Source organism: Terrapene carolina, unplaced genomic scaffold (assembly GCF_002925995.2).
Source record: "Terrapene carolina triunguis isolate 2854851 unplaced genomic scaffold, T_m_triunguis-2.0 Scaffold66, whole genome shotgun sequence".
NCBI classification, from domain to species: domain Eukaryota; kingdom Metazoa; phylum Chordata; order Testudines; family Emydidae; genus Terrapene; species Terrapene triunguis.
The window spans coordinates 716,871-733,137 of NW_020664417.1; the positions used below are offsets into that span (position 1 = coordinate 716,871).

The 16,267-nt window shown below is 38.1% G+C and overlaps 1 protein-coding gene across 1 annotated transcript in view; it reads left to right on the top strand.

Annotated features, from left to right (window-relative positions):
• The window catches only part of UGT8 (UDP glycosyltransferase 8), a 51,177-nt gene extending 40,436 nt beyond the window's left edge, over positions 1-10,741 (top strand). Inside the window, exons 4-6 of the mRNA XM_024192644.1 lie at positions 2,325-2,401; positions 6,671-6,890; positions 10,029-10,741. Coding sequence (XP_024048412.1) covers positions 2,325-2,401; positions 6,671-6,890; positions 10,029-10,392 — 661 coding nt within the window. The 3' untranslated portion in view covers positions 10,393-10,741. The remainder of the gene's footprint in view (positions 1-2,324; positions 2,402-6,670; positions 6,891-10,028) is intronic.
• The last annotated feature ends 5,526 nt before the right edge of the window (positions 10,742-16,267 follow it).

The window sequence follows — 16,267 nt, forward strand, 5'->3', positions numbered from 1 at the left end:
GTCCTTAACCCAAGATATGGCTGAGCAAACAGGGAGCTTCCCCAAGTAGTTATGTTCTGCTTTCTCTCCCCCCTCTATTAAATGTGTTATGATTGCCTGCTATAAATCCCTAAGCACCTTCATAATTACCAATCCATAATCCTACAGGTTGGGATTTTCAAATCAGTTTAAGGGAGTTAAGACACCCAACTGCCATTGAAAATCTTAGCCACAGTAAATATGGCTGCCTCTAGTTCTGATTCCCTGCCTGAACCCTAAGTCTTTGTATTAGATTTTTGCCCCTTGGGGAAGACTTAGCCCTCTCTCCCCTCTTACCACTGATAGTATTTCCTTTTAAATAGTTTTTATTGTTAGGACCTAGGGGAGGTTGCATGATTGCAAAGGGAAGTCACACATTGAGCTGTGTTTGTTATGGATATGTTGATGGGGAGTACTGAGTAGAGGGATTTATATAGTAGTAGCCAGTCAGAGTAGCTTTATTAATATTTTCTCATTCAACAAAATGCCCATAGAGAGATTATTCAAACCTTCTGCTCTATTTAATAATAGACTTCAGCTTATCAGAGTATTAGGGATACACCGTGCCTCAATGGGTCACAGCTGAGAATACCAGATTCAGGACAAACTGCTGAGAAATAGGGCAGACTCACCCCCCAAACTGGTGGTTATTCTATCATTAGATTATACCAAGCCATTAACAAAAGTAAACTTCTGTCTCTGGTTAACACCGGTTAACAAGAAGTCAAAAATGCAGTCTCCTTAGGCATTCCAGCACTTATTTCACCACCCAGACACTAGATTTTATGATGAGTGGTTATTGATAACCAATTTAATCAAACAAAGGGTTTTTCTTATCCCAAGAGATCAGCCACATACCCAGGTCAATATATAACTCAGATCTTACCCAATAATCATGCTGTTGCCAATCCTTTAGTAATTAAAATCCAAAGGTTTATTTATAAAGAAAGAAGAGGAGAATTAAAATGGTGACAGAAATCATAAATACAAGTGATTGCAAAGTTCTTCTATCAGATTTGAAGCAGTGATGGAATAAACTGCTTGTTTGCAAAAGTCTCTCTGGAAATTACTCAAATGGCTTGGGGGTCATCAAATCCTTGTTTAGAGCTTCATCCAGTCCAGAGAAATGAAGCAGGAAATGAAGACAAAATGGAGATGTTCCAGGGTCTTTTATTCCCTATACCATGTGACTGGAATTTTACTATCCCAAACAAAGCTCACAGTCTCAGTTTGCCAAAAATTACAGGCAAAAGATGGAGCCCAAGGTCACAGGTCAAGTCACATACTCTTACATGGCTTTGATGACTCACAGGAGCAGCCATTGCCCACTTGGAGGCTAAGGCGTCCACAGGAAGACTTGCTGGGTGGGATAAGCTTCTTCTGTGCCCCTTGTGAGAGTCAATTGCCTTTGAATGGCCATCAACACAAAGTTGTCTGGCTTCAATGATGATTTTACCTGGTGGGTGTTCCCCCTGGAACAAACACATTTGGGAAATAGATCTATAGCCAGTATTCATAACTTCAGATACAGAGATGATATATGGATTTAAACAGAATAATCATCTTTAGCAAATCATAGCTTTTCCATTGACACCTTACATGACATACTTTAAACAGGGTTTGTTGCATTGTCTAAGGCTTGGTCTACACTAAACCCCCAAATCGAACTAAGGTACGCAACTTCAGCTACGTGAATAACGTAGCTGAAGTTCGAAGTACCTTAGTTCGAACTTACCTCGGTCCACACGTGGCAGGCAGGCTCCCCCGTCGACTCCGCGGTACTCCTCTCGTCTAGCTGGAGTACCGCAGTCGACGGCGAGCACTTCCTGGTTCGACTTATCGCGTCCAGACAAGACACGATAAGTCGAACCCAGAACTTCGATTGCCAGCAGCCGAACTAGCGGCTGGGTGTAGACATACCCTAACAGTGGAAATATCAATTATATAAATGGTCATGTTTCAATCATACAGCATCACACAGGGATTTGTATGCGTATTAAATAAAAAACTATACTGCCATTACGCAAATCAGACACACATATTTATCTGTCAGCCAGAGTGTAGGAAAACGAAATAACTGAAATTACTCTGTAGTTATTGGTCAATTACTTTGTACCATTGGAACTGTCTGACCTGCTGACACAACTCCAATTCCATGTAATGGTACATAAATAAATCCTTTCCCCAGGTGAATGACTGTTTTTAATATTCAGGGATCATTTGATTTGAATGTGTGTTTCAAGTCTATCAGTTTCAGAACTGTTGAGAATTTATTTTGAAAGATTGCTGTCTGCTGTGCATTTTAGGTTTTCAGGCAGCAAGCCGAAGAATTTAGGAAACAATACAAAACTCAGAGAATGGTTACCACAAAATGACCTCCTTGGTGAGTACAAAATGTGGTGAAAGCTTGCTTTTTTTTAAATCAAAGTATATCCAGTTGACAGTGCTGTAAAATTTGTTATTTTAAAACAACCAACTTCTATACCAGAAATAGTGCGGTAAGAATGTAGAACTCAGAACGAAGTCAAGGTAAATAAATCACTTTTTATGCTCTGAGTGCAAAAGAAAAGTAATAATCCTGTGCTAATTAGTGAAGTTTGTCATATGTTGAGAATATAACTGAAGGAGAAAAAAACAGACTTCCATTTTCAGTTGCTTACAACTTTCTGAAAAGTTCTCCATTCCATCTGTAAATTTTCCATGGTGGTTCTCAATCTAGAGGGATTTGTTTGCTTGTTTTCATGTTTGCTTGCTTTTTTGCTGGGGGAGTTTCAACAAAATCCAAACCTTTAAAATTTGAAAATTTAAATATGCCACTTATCTGGAGGACTTCTCGTGCTAATACTTTACAACCAACCAAAACCTAATTGAGCTCAGTGTTTAAAATCTCAAGGAAAACTTTTTCAGAACATTATGACACTAAAGATCAGGTCCTGCTATCTTTCCTCAGTTTCCCCATCACTAAAGTGGTAATTGATTAGTTAATGTTTGTACAACTCTTTGAGTATATAAAGTGCTAGCTAAGGCAAATTGATTATTATTATCATTGGGTTGTCATAATAGTTGAAAGACATTCATTTTTTGTTAAATAATCAAATGGCTTGAAATTAGGAACTCCAAAAGAACCAAAGACGGTGCCATCTTTAGTTAAGCGCTTACAACATCTATGGTGTCTGACAGTTGGATTGCTGCAAAGATAGTAATGATGTTCCCAACAACTGAAAATAATCAGGCTTTGACTCAGTCAGTGACTTTTATTGGCCAGAATTCTGCAAGAGAATTTGTACCTGGAAAACCACCCAGGAATACCCAAACACAAAATTTGATGAATTTACTAATTTGATGAATTCATCCCTTCAGTCATCTGGCAGTTTCTCTTACACAAAACATTGCCCATCTTCTATGTTTCTGAACTCCTCCACAAATGCATGTGCCTGGACTGTCGTGTAAAGTCACTACCACAGCCATGGCTTTTCCTCAAAATTAAAAAAAATTCTTTCTTAAACGCAAGTGCTAAACTAAGTCAGGTGTATCTTCAGTGGCTGTTCACTGTCTTCCCTAGTCAGATAAAGTGTAAATCAATAAATTATTCTTATTTTATTTATTTATGCATTTATTATTTGTATTGTGGTAGTGGCTAGAGGCCTGGCTCCCTAAGGGTGGGCTCTATATAAGCACAAAACCAAAATATGTTCCTTGCCCCAAGGAGCTTATAATATGTTACACGTTTTATTCCTTTTACCTCAGTATAAATCCCTTTATCAGTCCAACAAAACATAGTCCTGATCCAAAGCCTTTGAAGTTGGTAGAAAAAACTCCTATTGAATTCAATGGACTGTGGATCAGGCCACATCTGAGCAAGGGGAAACCTGTGTTCTGTCCGCGCCTATATGTACTATACCGGAGAAGACACAAATTCCTTGCTAAAGTTGGGATGAAAGAGGACCCCAGTGGAGTCTCCTTTAAAGCTCCTGTCTTGAGCCCAGACCATCCTCTTGGTCAGAATTGCTGAGGTCTATAAGATCACTGTCCTTCTCTCCTTCCCCAATCTCATCTCTATGGGCAGGTCTATACTTACTTCCTGGTCCGGCCGTAAGCAATCGATCTTCTGGGATCGATTTATCGCGTCTTGTCTAGATGCGATAAATCGATCCCGGATCGATCCCGGAAGTGCTCGCCACCGACGCTGGTACCCCAGCTCGGCGAGAGGAGTACGCGGCATTGACGGGGGAGCCTGCCTGCAGCGTCTGGACCCGCGGTAAGTTCGAACTAAGGTACTTCGAATTCAGCTACGTTATTAATGTAGCTGAATTTGCGTACCTTAGTTCGAAGTGGGGGGTTAGTGTGGACCAGGATGTCTTTTCCTAATGGTTGGTTCTATTAAAACTAAGATGGCCAAGTAGTAGGTAATTCATAGAACTTCATTAGCCCACCTCCAAGAGAGCTGAGAGGATTCAAGAGATAGGATTTATTTTACATTTCTTTTAGTTTCATAGCTGATTTAAAAAAAATACAGGACTTTGTGGCCTTCATAAATGGGACAACTGCACTGAAGAAAGCTTTATATACTGCAAAAGCTATGCAATCATGAGATAATATTTTAAAAAGAGAAGTCACTTATGTAGAAATTTACTAGAATCATGCTATCTTGGAACACTGCTCACCTGTAACTATTAGTAAGTTGAGTACTATATGATGTTTGCTTTACCAGCAAACACTTCAAATATGCAGTCTTTGCTGATGTTTTCAGTGAAAATTCAGAAACATACAGACACACACACAATTGATTGAAACCTGAGGAATGTGTATGTGTGGCAATATGGTTATATATTTGCTGCTTGTTCCTACCAAAGCATTATCAGGCATAGGATGTGGATTACAAATTGATAACAAACTCTCTCAGTTTATTTATCAGGGTATTAAGCCATAGCTGTGTTATCTAAGCACCTGAGAAATAAGAAGTCAAACAACTGTATCTCAGACATAATAGTTTCTTTTTAAAGAATGTTTAAGATTTATTCCCATGAGCTTTTTTACTTTGAGTCAACAGTGTATGAAAACACTGCTGAGCTTAGGACCCAATGAAAGCTTATGGTTGCTTCTAGGTTACTTAGAAGTTGTTTGCAAAACAATGCCAGTCTAAAGATTCGTTCTCAGGAGTAACTTATTAAAAAGTAAGTAAGTAAGTGGGTGGGGGTGAGAGAGAGAGAGAGAGAGAGAGTATTAATTATAATGTAGTGATGAGGCAAATACGTTTTAACTAAACTAGTTTTGTTGTGGTAACCACATTGCACTGAGTAAGTCAAATTCTTCTATTTAATACAATAATATATTGTTACTGTTACAGTCAGACCATTTTACCCCAAAGAAATTAATTATTCTGTCACTAAAGACTCCTATTTTTTTATGAATGGAGCTAGGCTGTTCTCAGTGGTGGCAGATGACAGAACAAGAAGCAATGGTCTCAAGTTGCAGTGGGGGAGGTCTAGGTTGGATATTAGGAAACACTATTTCACTAGGAGGGTGGGGAAGCATTGGAATGGGTTACCTAGAGAGGTGGTGGAATTTCCATCCTTAGAGGTTCTTAAGGCCAGGCTTGACAAAGCCCTGTCTGGAAAGATTTAGTTGGTGTTGATCCTGCTTTGAGCCGGGGATTGGACTAGATGACTTCCTGGGGTCTCTTCCAACACTAATATTCTATGATTCTATGAATTCTTGGGGATAAGGGTTCTCTCCTTGGTTCATTTATAATGCTAAGTTAGCATGTACCAATGGTAATAATCAACAACAGTCTGTTAAAAGTAATCAGCTTTTGTCCCTCATGAAACTGATGTTTTATTTAGATAAAAGTAAAGACAAGGCTTTACAGGATGCTCCAATTCAATCCTATTATTCCTTCAACTTTTCCAGCAAATCAGAGTAACCTGAAACCACTCAGTGCTACTTTCCACTCTAAACAGAAACCTGAGGAAAGGATACCTGGAATGTGCATCTTTGTGCTGCTCTGGGGATACCATGTGAACTTAACTTCAGGGTCTGCTAGAGTCGACCTAGTCAGAATCCCTCAATATCACACTTACCATTTATATTAATTATTTTAAACCATGTGTGTGAAATGAGATTTTCATTTTGTTGAATATATCCCACCTTGTATGTTGGACTACAAGGAATGAGAAAACATCGATTGCAAAATTTCTGTGACCTAAATTCAAGGAGGTACTTGAGCACATATGTAACTTCAAGCAATTGTGAGCACTTCCTGAACTGAAGTCGTAGAAATTTGAAAGGAGCTGTGATATACTCAGATTTATTAAACCATTTTATACTGTGCCTCACAAAATCTTATTTGAAAAAATCGTTCAAATTGGTTTGGACAAAAACAGAGGCTTGGAAACTAAGGATAATGATAAATGGCAATATATTAATTTGGCAGAGAGAGGCATCCAGTAGGAAGCTGGTTTTGTTTAATCTATTCACCAATGAATTGAGAAAGGGTTTAAAACAGCACACTATCCAAATAATACTTGATTGGGAAGAGTTGCTGGATGTGATAATTGTTCTTTTCTATTTCTAATTTCAGTAATTTTATGATACATAATATACATATTTGTAAAGCATTTTCTTTCCTTTACTTCACTTTTCCTCTCTGTAGGTCATGCTAACATTAAAGCCTTCCTTAGCCATGGTGGTTTGAACAGTATTTTTGAAACCATGTACCATGGAGTGCCTGTGGTGGGAATTCCCCTCTTTGGAGATCACTATGATACTATGACCCGAGTGCAGGCCAAAGGCATGGGAATATTATTAAACTGGAAGACAATTACTGAGGATGAACTATATGAAGCACTGGTGAAAGTCATTAATGATCCCAGGTAAGGAAACGTTGTTTTTTTAATTGTCATTAGGTTAAATCTTTATGCATATGACGATTTGTATGCACAGATATTTACGCAAATGGAGATTTCTGCACACAGCTGAGTTCCTGCCTGGTTGTCCAATATGCACAAAGAAGTGCAGGCATTATGGATACACAAAAAGTCATTCCTTTAAAATGTGGTCCTGTACATAATGCAGACAAATCTTTCCAATAATTAGTATTCTATCTGCCATATTAAAAATCATTATCCTCATTTACTTTTCTTGTTAGCACATACAGTCACCAGATGAAGATCCCTGACCATTAATCCTATATTTTTCAAGGACAACAACTGGCCCTTTCCCCACACACTTTATCCTTCTCTGTAAAGCAAAGCATCTGTATATCTGTCTTGATGGAATCACTATGAATCAGTAGTAACATGTAGAACGGTCATTTTTTGCTGTTTTGACAGAGAGGTTTAAACATATTTTATGCATATATTTGGCTCCATCAGCTGGAATATTTGAATTGTAGCTGATCCAAAATTGTTGTCTGGGTCCTATGGTATAATGGATACAAAAGAGTAACCTTGCCTTGTCTGCCCACAGCTTGGTTTAGAATAAACACAAGGTTCTCTTTTCTCATCCCAGAAGCAGATTTATCTTGGGGCAGAGGTGTGTCATTCAAGCTGATCAGTAAAATATTATCATCTCTACAAAGAATTATGAATCTGAGGTCTTGAGTTTCTCTCATAATTCAGCTGGACTCAATAATAGCCTGGGTTCATAAGCTGGCTTCTATGTTGGCATGTCTGGAACTACAATTGTCATGTTTTCATCTGCAGACACTTCAGTTTGGCACATGTATTAGTCACTCCAGTCTGATTCTATTTGCTTACCATTACTCTTATATCTGAAGTCCTCTCTCACTTGGTGGCTAGAGGACAAGTCTTTCTGGCTGAATTTGCTCTTGGATGTCCCCTTAATTTACACAGTTATCATGACAGACACTTTGGATGAAGTGTCCACTAGTCTTGTAGCAGAGAGCGCTTTCTCTTTTGACAGGCTGGAGACTGGATGGCAGGGCTGGCGCTTCCATTTAGGCGACTTAGGCGGTCGCCTAGGGCGCCAGGATTTGGGGGGGCGGCATTTTGCCGCCCTCGGCAGCGGGGGGTCCTTCCACGCTCCGGGTCTTCGGCGGCAATTCTGCAGCGGGTCCTTCACTCGCTCCGGGACCCGCCGCCGAAGTGCCCCGAAGACCGGGAGCGCGGAAGGACCCCCCCCAATCGCAGAATTGCCGACGACGACCAGGAGCGCGGAAGGACCCCCACCTAGGGCGCCAAAAACCCTGGCGCCGCTCCTGCTGGATGGTCTGGCATGTTATTACTATTCAGTGACAGGATGAAGGGCAAGATATTAAGGATCCAAAGACATAATAGCACCACAGAGGCACATGTAAACAGAGTGGCATGAAGAACATTGATAGGGCAGCCAAAGACTACTCTGTCTCTTGTGCACAGAAGAAATTAACTGTTCCTATTGACCTTTTATATTGAGTGAGTCTTGCATTCTAAGAAAACACTAACTGATTCAGAGTCACTGTCAGCCAGGGGAATGGGAATATCACCAGTTCACATCTACGATGATTTGTCAAAAATGCAGAATCTGTGAAAGGGCCCTGATGGCTTCCCAAACAAACAAACAGGAAGGCAGAGGTATTCTTTTTCAGATTTTAGAGACCTTTATATCTGGGGGTTCCACCAAGCATATGGCTTCTCTTCTGTCTCCATCTGCAGGGTAGAAGAAGTTACACCCACTCTGGGCTTGCAGAAAAGAACCTGGAGAAGTCACATTAACAGATAATAAATTACTATAAGCTGTTAGCAACCTGTGGTGAACAAAAGCATGTTGGTTTTATAGCATATGATTGTGTGAGAGATTTCACTTAGTCTTGTTATAGTGACAAACTCATGCTGTCATCAAGACTATTGCCGTTGATGACAGCTCACATTCTCAAGGAGTGTGCCTGTGTTCACATTATAACTTATGTAAGAAAATCAACTGCTAAACCCAGTGATTATAGTACTGCTAAATGCTACCTGTTGTCCCATGGTACTTAAGAGGAGGAATATTCATATATTAGATCCTTATTCCAAATGCATGTTATCATTTGTAGCACATAGACTATTCCTAAATTAAATAGGTCAATGTTCTAGCTAGTTGTCTAGTGCATTACACTGTAGGAGCTTTGGACACAACTTACCGAGTTGATAGGGACAGTGTCTGTGGGTGACACTTTTATTGTCTTAGGGCAGGACAATGCTATGAGTAAATAAAATAGTCAGTAGGAGAAGGGTATTAATGAAGGAAAAAATACCTACGTAGGAAGTTTCAAAGGAAATCTCATGAATCCCAGTTACATCAGCCTTCCACTGTACAGTTATCTGATTTGAGGAGGGGAGGTCCCCATTAGTAATCTGTTTGTCCTGAAATAAAGGGAAAAGGGAATCCCCATGATCAGGGCATTCTGATACTAAAAAATAAATTTAAAAAAATGCATCCCAAACATGAAAGATCTAGTGTCAAACAATATAAAAATCTGTTCAGACTACATTAGAGACAGGGCATATCACTTTATTCTACATCTCTCTAATAACTGGCAACATTATTTTCCATATTTCGTTGGACAGGAGTATAAATGAACAATATATTGGACAGAGTATGTGTCTATTTTAGTGGTGTGGGGGGGAATTCCTCTAATTTGTTTTGTTTATTTTTCAGTGTGAATAAAATTCACCCCATGTAGAAGGCCAACAGAAGGGCAATGCATCACTAAAGTCCCATTTAAACCCTTCTGCTGGCTCTCTGCATGGGGTGAATTTTACCTCATATTAACATATGTACAGATATAAATGTAGGTACAACTATTGTCAGTATTTATTTTTCTCTGAATACTTTTACTATTGAATTGAAGAGGACTCACCTGTCCTATAGTGCATCTCAAAAACCTGCTGTTCTTTGTCATTTTCCTACCAAAATACCCCACTCAATATGGAGAAATTCAAGTACATCTCTCTGTTCACATGGACACTTGTCATTTGAGAGCAAGATAATATTTTTAATTTGTCACATTGTTTGTTTCTTTCCCGCAGCTACAGGCAACGGGCCCAAAAGCTGTCTGAAATTCACAAGGACCAACCCGGGCATCCTGTTAATCGGACAGTGTACTGGATTAATTACATCCTCCGACACAATGGAGCACAACATCTACGTGCTGCTGTTTACACCATCTCTTTTTATCAGTATTTCTTACTGGATGTTGCCTTTGTTGTACTACTTGGTACTGCCTTATTTTACTACATTTTGGCCAGGATAGCAAAGTTTATCCACAAACAAAGCAAACATCTTTGGTCAAGTGATGAACATAGCACCATTAATGGACATTACCACAACGGGATACCAAATGGCAAATACAGAAGAAATGGTCACATTAAACATGAAAAAAAGGTGAAATGAGCCAACTACCCCATGTACAGTAATGAATCAGATCAATAATTGAATTTTATCGTTGTAACTTAGTCTAACAACTACTTAAAGTAAAACATCAGTAAACAGTTCTAACTCTCCCCTACAGTATGTAATCTTATATGATGAGATTCTACAGAACTAAGAAACATCTTTAAAAAACAAAACAAAAAATACAACCTAAAATGCAAAATGTATTTTATTCTTAATACTGATGCAGAGAGGTTATTTTGGCACTGACGTTTTTAGAAGCCTTAATTCTCTGAAGTAATTCAATGACCATATTTATGATTTCCCAGTTTTTAAACCTGAATGTGTGTGTCCCAGATAAGGAAAGGTTTCCTTTTACTTGCAAAGATTTTCTTATTTTTATTTTAAATATATATATATCCCTCTTTTAGCTGAGAGAATTTTAGAGCTAGCTCTGTGTTATATTTGTTAAAGGTTTGACATGTTGCCTAAGAATGATGTTTCAATAAAGTCATCTTTCCCAGTGTTTGACACGCAGCAATTAAGTTGCAGATTGAGAATGCAGCCATAAAAAAGAACTTTCTCAAAACTGAACATTGAAGAAAAATGGTAAAAATATGTACTGCTTTCCCCCCCAATAGGCTATATAACTCTTCTGTTCTTTGCCATTGCTTTAGAGAAAGGGATTTTGATTAATCTAGGATAAGTTGTAAATTTTATATTTATGTATGTTTTATTTTTATTTTATTTTATGGGGCTTTATTTGCCTTTCCCTACATAAATAATTTATTCCACTGGAAGAAATGTAGGAGTTTTAATTAAATGAATAAAATGGCTGTGTGGTTAGAATGCATAATTAAGAAAAATAAATGAAACTCAGAAAATTTTTTTTGGCCCTAAGCTCAGTGCAGAAGGTTTGCCATGGCCCTTGAGCAATGCAGAAGCAAACCATTATTTGGGGTTTGTTTAAGAAAAGTTGAATGTCTTTCCTAATAATTATTATTATAGTATTAAGTTTTTTTCTAAATCACAGTGTTGTAGATGTTCTCTTTCAACAGTTCTATCTGGAAAAAATATTAACTTATGTTGGTCTGGACCACACAGTCCCTGACATAGTTGCCAACACTAAAGTCTCTGAACATGGGATGGGTTCTCTGGGTTGGTAACCAATGCATGTTTAGAGGTTTTATGTCATGCGTGACATTAAACCTCGCAAACCAAACACAGTGTATAGAGATTGTCTCTTCTGCTCTCCACTATGGCCCCATCCCTCAACAATCTCTGTCAATCATTGTAGCTGACATGCAACTTTTCTGGCTTTGAATGGAGAGTGGGGATGCAGGGCACTAGTCATGAAATCAGAGCTGTCTTGCTGAACCAAAGTTGGCAACTATGTCTTATTTCCATGTCATTCTGTTTACTTGGAATTTGCACTACACATGTTGTGAGTGTATACATTGTTTATTTATAGTTTGAAATCCCACGAATGACAGAGGAAGAAAAGAAGCCCATTTATCTTGTGTTGTTCACTAACATGGGAAGAGTTGTGAAAATGACAGAATGCTGAGATCATCTTCATACACAGTGACATTATATTTCATTATCATTCCATCAGGAGCCTCCCTTCTATAGCAATAAATAACATTACAAATATGTTTCTAATATATGGTACAGACATTTGTACTGCTTTCCGAATACTTGAAGAAAATGTTGTTATAAATAAGCCGATGAGATATATCTTTTTACAATCTTATCAGTACATGGCAACTAAAGGAACACATTGAGGCGATGAGTGGTGGGATGGTAACAGGATTTTGAGTGTATGACTGAGTTGCTTTTACTGTTTTTGGTATAGTGAAGGTACAAAAGCACTGACCGGATGATTAAGCATAATTTAATCTCCACTGTGATAAAACTTATGCAATAAACATGGATTTAATAGAGAAATACTGTTGTTGGAAGTACATTTTTATTCAAATGATTCATATTTGTCTGGTTTTGTGTATATGTATTAACTCATACAATGTGTGTATGTATAACTATATATATATATATATGTATATTATATATATATATGTATATTAAAATACATATATACTGCACTGGTCAGTATGTACACTCAAGGGCATGGTATGTATGTGAAACTCCAAACATAAAGATGTTTTGTGAGCATTATTCTGTTTCCTCATAGTAAAAATCCCATTACTGACAAAGATTATAGCGTTGATTTCAACTGAATCCCCAGCCAGATTAAAAATGCAGTAGTCTAAGGATTTCCAACATTTATACTGAACTCTCCAATAATATACAGTTTTCAAGAGCTTTTTTAGTGAAGCAAATTTTATTAGTAAATAACTCGGTTTTATTTGGCCATCTATAGGGGAGAACAAACAAAAAAGAATGATAATATATTAAATCAGATATTGGATTTCTAAATAACAAAGTTTTCATATATCAACACATTTCATTTCAGTATTGTAGTGTAGACATTCAGTTAATACTGACTTTTATACCAAACCACTGCTAATGTGTTCCTTTGAACTAGTCTTTTGCACTCAGGACTGACTATGTTAAATTATAAAATTTTAAAAGATATAGGGGAAAATATCACATTGGTTTTACAGAGGTGTTTATTAAAATGGAGAGAGAGCTCTCTGACTAGCTAAAAAGTGTTTCAATGTGGAGTCTACATTTGGTCTGAGGTTGAAGGTATCCTGCATTTCCTCATACACTCCTCTTCCCCCATTACAAGCTTTCCTGTCAGACAAACTCTTAGTGGTTGATCGCACCAGTTGTACTATTCTTCCACAAAGCAGCTCTGGCAACAGTAACAGTGTGAAACTGGCATGAGTCTAATCAGTTCTCTTCTCAGCTCTTGCTGGCACAGGGTAATAAAAGGGGTCTGGCCCTTCTTGGCCTTGCATATTGTGTAGCATTTTCAGCTATACAAAGTGAGTACAAAGTGGGTTTAAACCACTACAATCCATGTAATTGAGGAGATTTCTTATTTGGAGCCCTTTACATTCACTTTGCATAGGTGTAATTAATTACATGAGTTCTAAAGTTGTGGACAATCATGACCAAACTCATTAGGCAGTATAGCATGGCATTATCTAGAGGGAAGTTGAGAAAAGAGACAAATGTCTATATATAATGAAGGATATATAGGGATGCAGAAGTTGGAAGTTTTTAGAAGGAAGGGGAGGAGGGAAATCTCAAAAAGGAAGCAGAGAGTTTGAAAGACAAATAAACAGCTAATTATTCAATCCTTGGTTGGGAACTGTATTTGAGTTTCTTTTGGCTGCCATCCTAACTAGTGGTGATATTTGCATAGGCAAAAGAAATTGAGGAATAAAATCTCTTTCCAAAGTGTTTGATTGCCTCCTGCCATAAATTGGCAGAATATGTGGGGAGGAGATCCTACAGGCAAAAAATAAATTAAAGAAATACCACCTGTGCTAATAAAGAACAGGAACTGACATACTGCCATCTGTAAAGTTTGCTCCTTACTCCCCCTTCCCACTCCTTGAGAGAATATGAAGCTATAACATACTTGAGAGGTTCTGAGGATGTCAGAAAAAAGTGCAGATCCTCCAAGCGTGAGTTCAGCCATGAAATTGCTGTGATGTGCTCCCCCTGTTTATTTCTGACATGTACTTTGCTTATGTGCAAGCCACTCTCGTTAACTTCTGTAGCGATCACACATATGTTTTAAAGGGCAGACTTTGGTCATTAGGTTCTAAGTGGCCTCAACCGCCATATATGTCACAGCTGAGTTGAGGGGGCTCAGTACCTGCCATATACAGAAGGTGCACTTGAAAGTTCACTTTAGTTTTAGAGGTATTCCTGGCATCAGCAGTATTCTCAATTTTAAATACAGGGTATATGTATGCTGAACTTAAAATATCAACGAAGTATATAATGTGCCCTAAGAAGTGCATGTTGTGCCTGTCCTTAATTAAAATGGCAGTTTCACACTGGCTTTCACAGAGGAGGGGGGCTAGCTCCTCCGACATTTGAGCACTTTCTAAATACTTGTATAGAGGAAAAGGTACCTTGCACTCTGTGGCCAAGGTGGGACACCCAATACAAATTCTCCATTGGTAGAATTAGGAACAGTCATCGTAGGCACTGTGACAGCAGTACATGGTATTCACGTGGGCTGGGATTTTCAAGGAAGCCTAAGAGAATTAGTTATCCAAATCCTACTGAAATGGGATTTGATCAACCAGTTCTTTTAGGTGCCTTAGAAAATCCCAGCGATATTTGGTTATACATAAACAAAACAGTCATGGGCTAAATTTCTTGCCTAAAATGTGGCTGTTTGATCAATTAAAAAATAAACCTGTAAGTGATTTTCTTTCCAGTAAGATCTCCCATAGAAGTAGCTTTTGGAAGATTGATATTAAAATATATTAACTTTAGGAAATAGAAAATAATTGTACTGCCAATTCCCCCCCCCCCACACACACACACACTCACATACACACACAAAATTTATTTTACAAAATTAAAAATGCACCATATTGTTCCTATTTTTCTATTCCTCTGTTTATGACACTTTTTGACATACAAGTTATAAGGATTTGGAATTCCATGAACTATTGTCTATTTATTTTTCTCATTTGAGTTTATAGATTTAAACAAGTGAAAGGTATTAATTATTATTAGTCAAATCTGCACATCTAAAATGAAGAGAACATTAAAATGGGTAAGTAAGTATATGTACCTAGATTTGGTAGTTATGCTGAGTACCCACCATTCTATATATACAGTGACCTAATTTTTTTGACAGTTTTCAAAATACTATAGATTGTGGTGATATTCTCTTTGCCTAACAAGGAGAATACGTCTGAAACTGGTAATACCTCCAGAACAAGCATGAACTTTTCAAGTGTACCCACTGTATACAGCAGGTAATGCACACACTCAGAACCGTCTTGGAAGTGTTCAGTACCTCGAAAGATTGGGCATTCCTGCCCCAATCCTGCAATTGCATCTGCCTGTTTATAGTCCCGCTGACTACATTAGGGTTTCGTCCCTCAAATCCTCCACTGATTTCCTGGGGGTTGCAAGGCACATAAATCAGGGCCAAATTTGGTCTAATGTATTCAATAATAGTACAGGTGAAAAGTCAGTCCCAATGCAATTGTATAAACTGAAGATCAACTAATTTCCTAATGCAAAATCCTGGTCACTGATTTCAGTGGGAATACTTGGGCCTAAGTGAAAATATGAGTAATTACAGACCTCTGAATTTGTAACGAATGATAGACAATTTCATTTTGTTATGAAGTCCAGTCATTCTAAAAGGGAAGTCTTTGAGTTTGAGTTGCTTAGGTTTTCCATGAGATGTGTGAATACCTTTCATAAATTATAAACTTGCTTGCATAGTGTCTGGGAAAACATGACCTCCACAACCAAAGTTATGTTCTGAACAACTGATGTTTGGTTTATAGCCTTTACTCTGTTCGATCTACATGTAGGGTTATAGTCTGCATATTTGCCCCAGCCACCTGCCTTGTATCACAACGCTGCTGAACAGATGTTCCACCGAAAGGATATACTACCCTCTTTATATGATGCTGCCTTCCTGTTATGACAGTGCAAGTATAATTTGTTCTGCAGTAGGACCAAATCTCATTCCCTTTTAGAGATCTATCGGGGCAACATGGAATTGGTGCATACTATGATGTTCTTCCTATATTTTAACAAGAGGCTCCCCAGAATTTCCTGTATATATTAGGGTGTGTGGGTGCATTGGGGTGGGTGGATTGACAAATATTCATTCATTTCTCATTGAAATGCAAATACTTTCTCGTAACTAAGGAAGAAGGCAACATCTCAACAAAGGGGCCCAGCCATGAAAACATATCAGAAGTCCCACTGAAGTTAA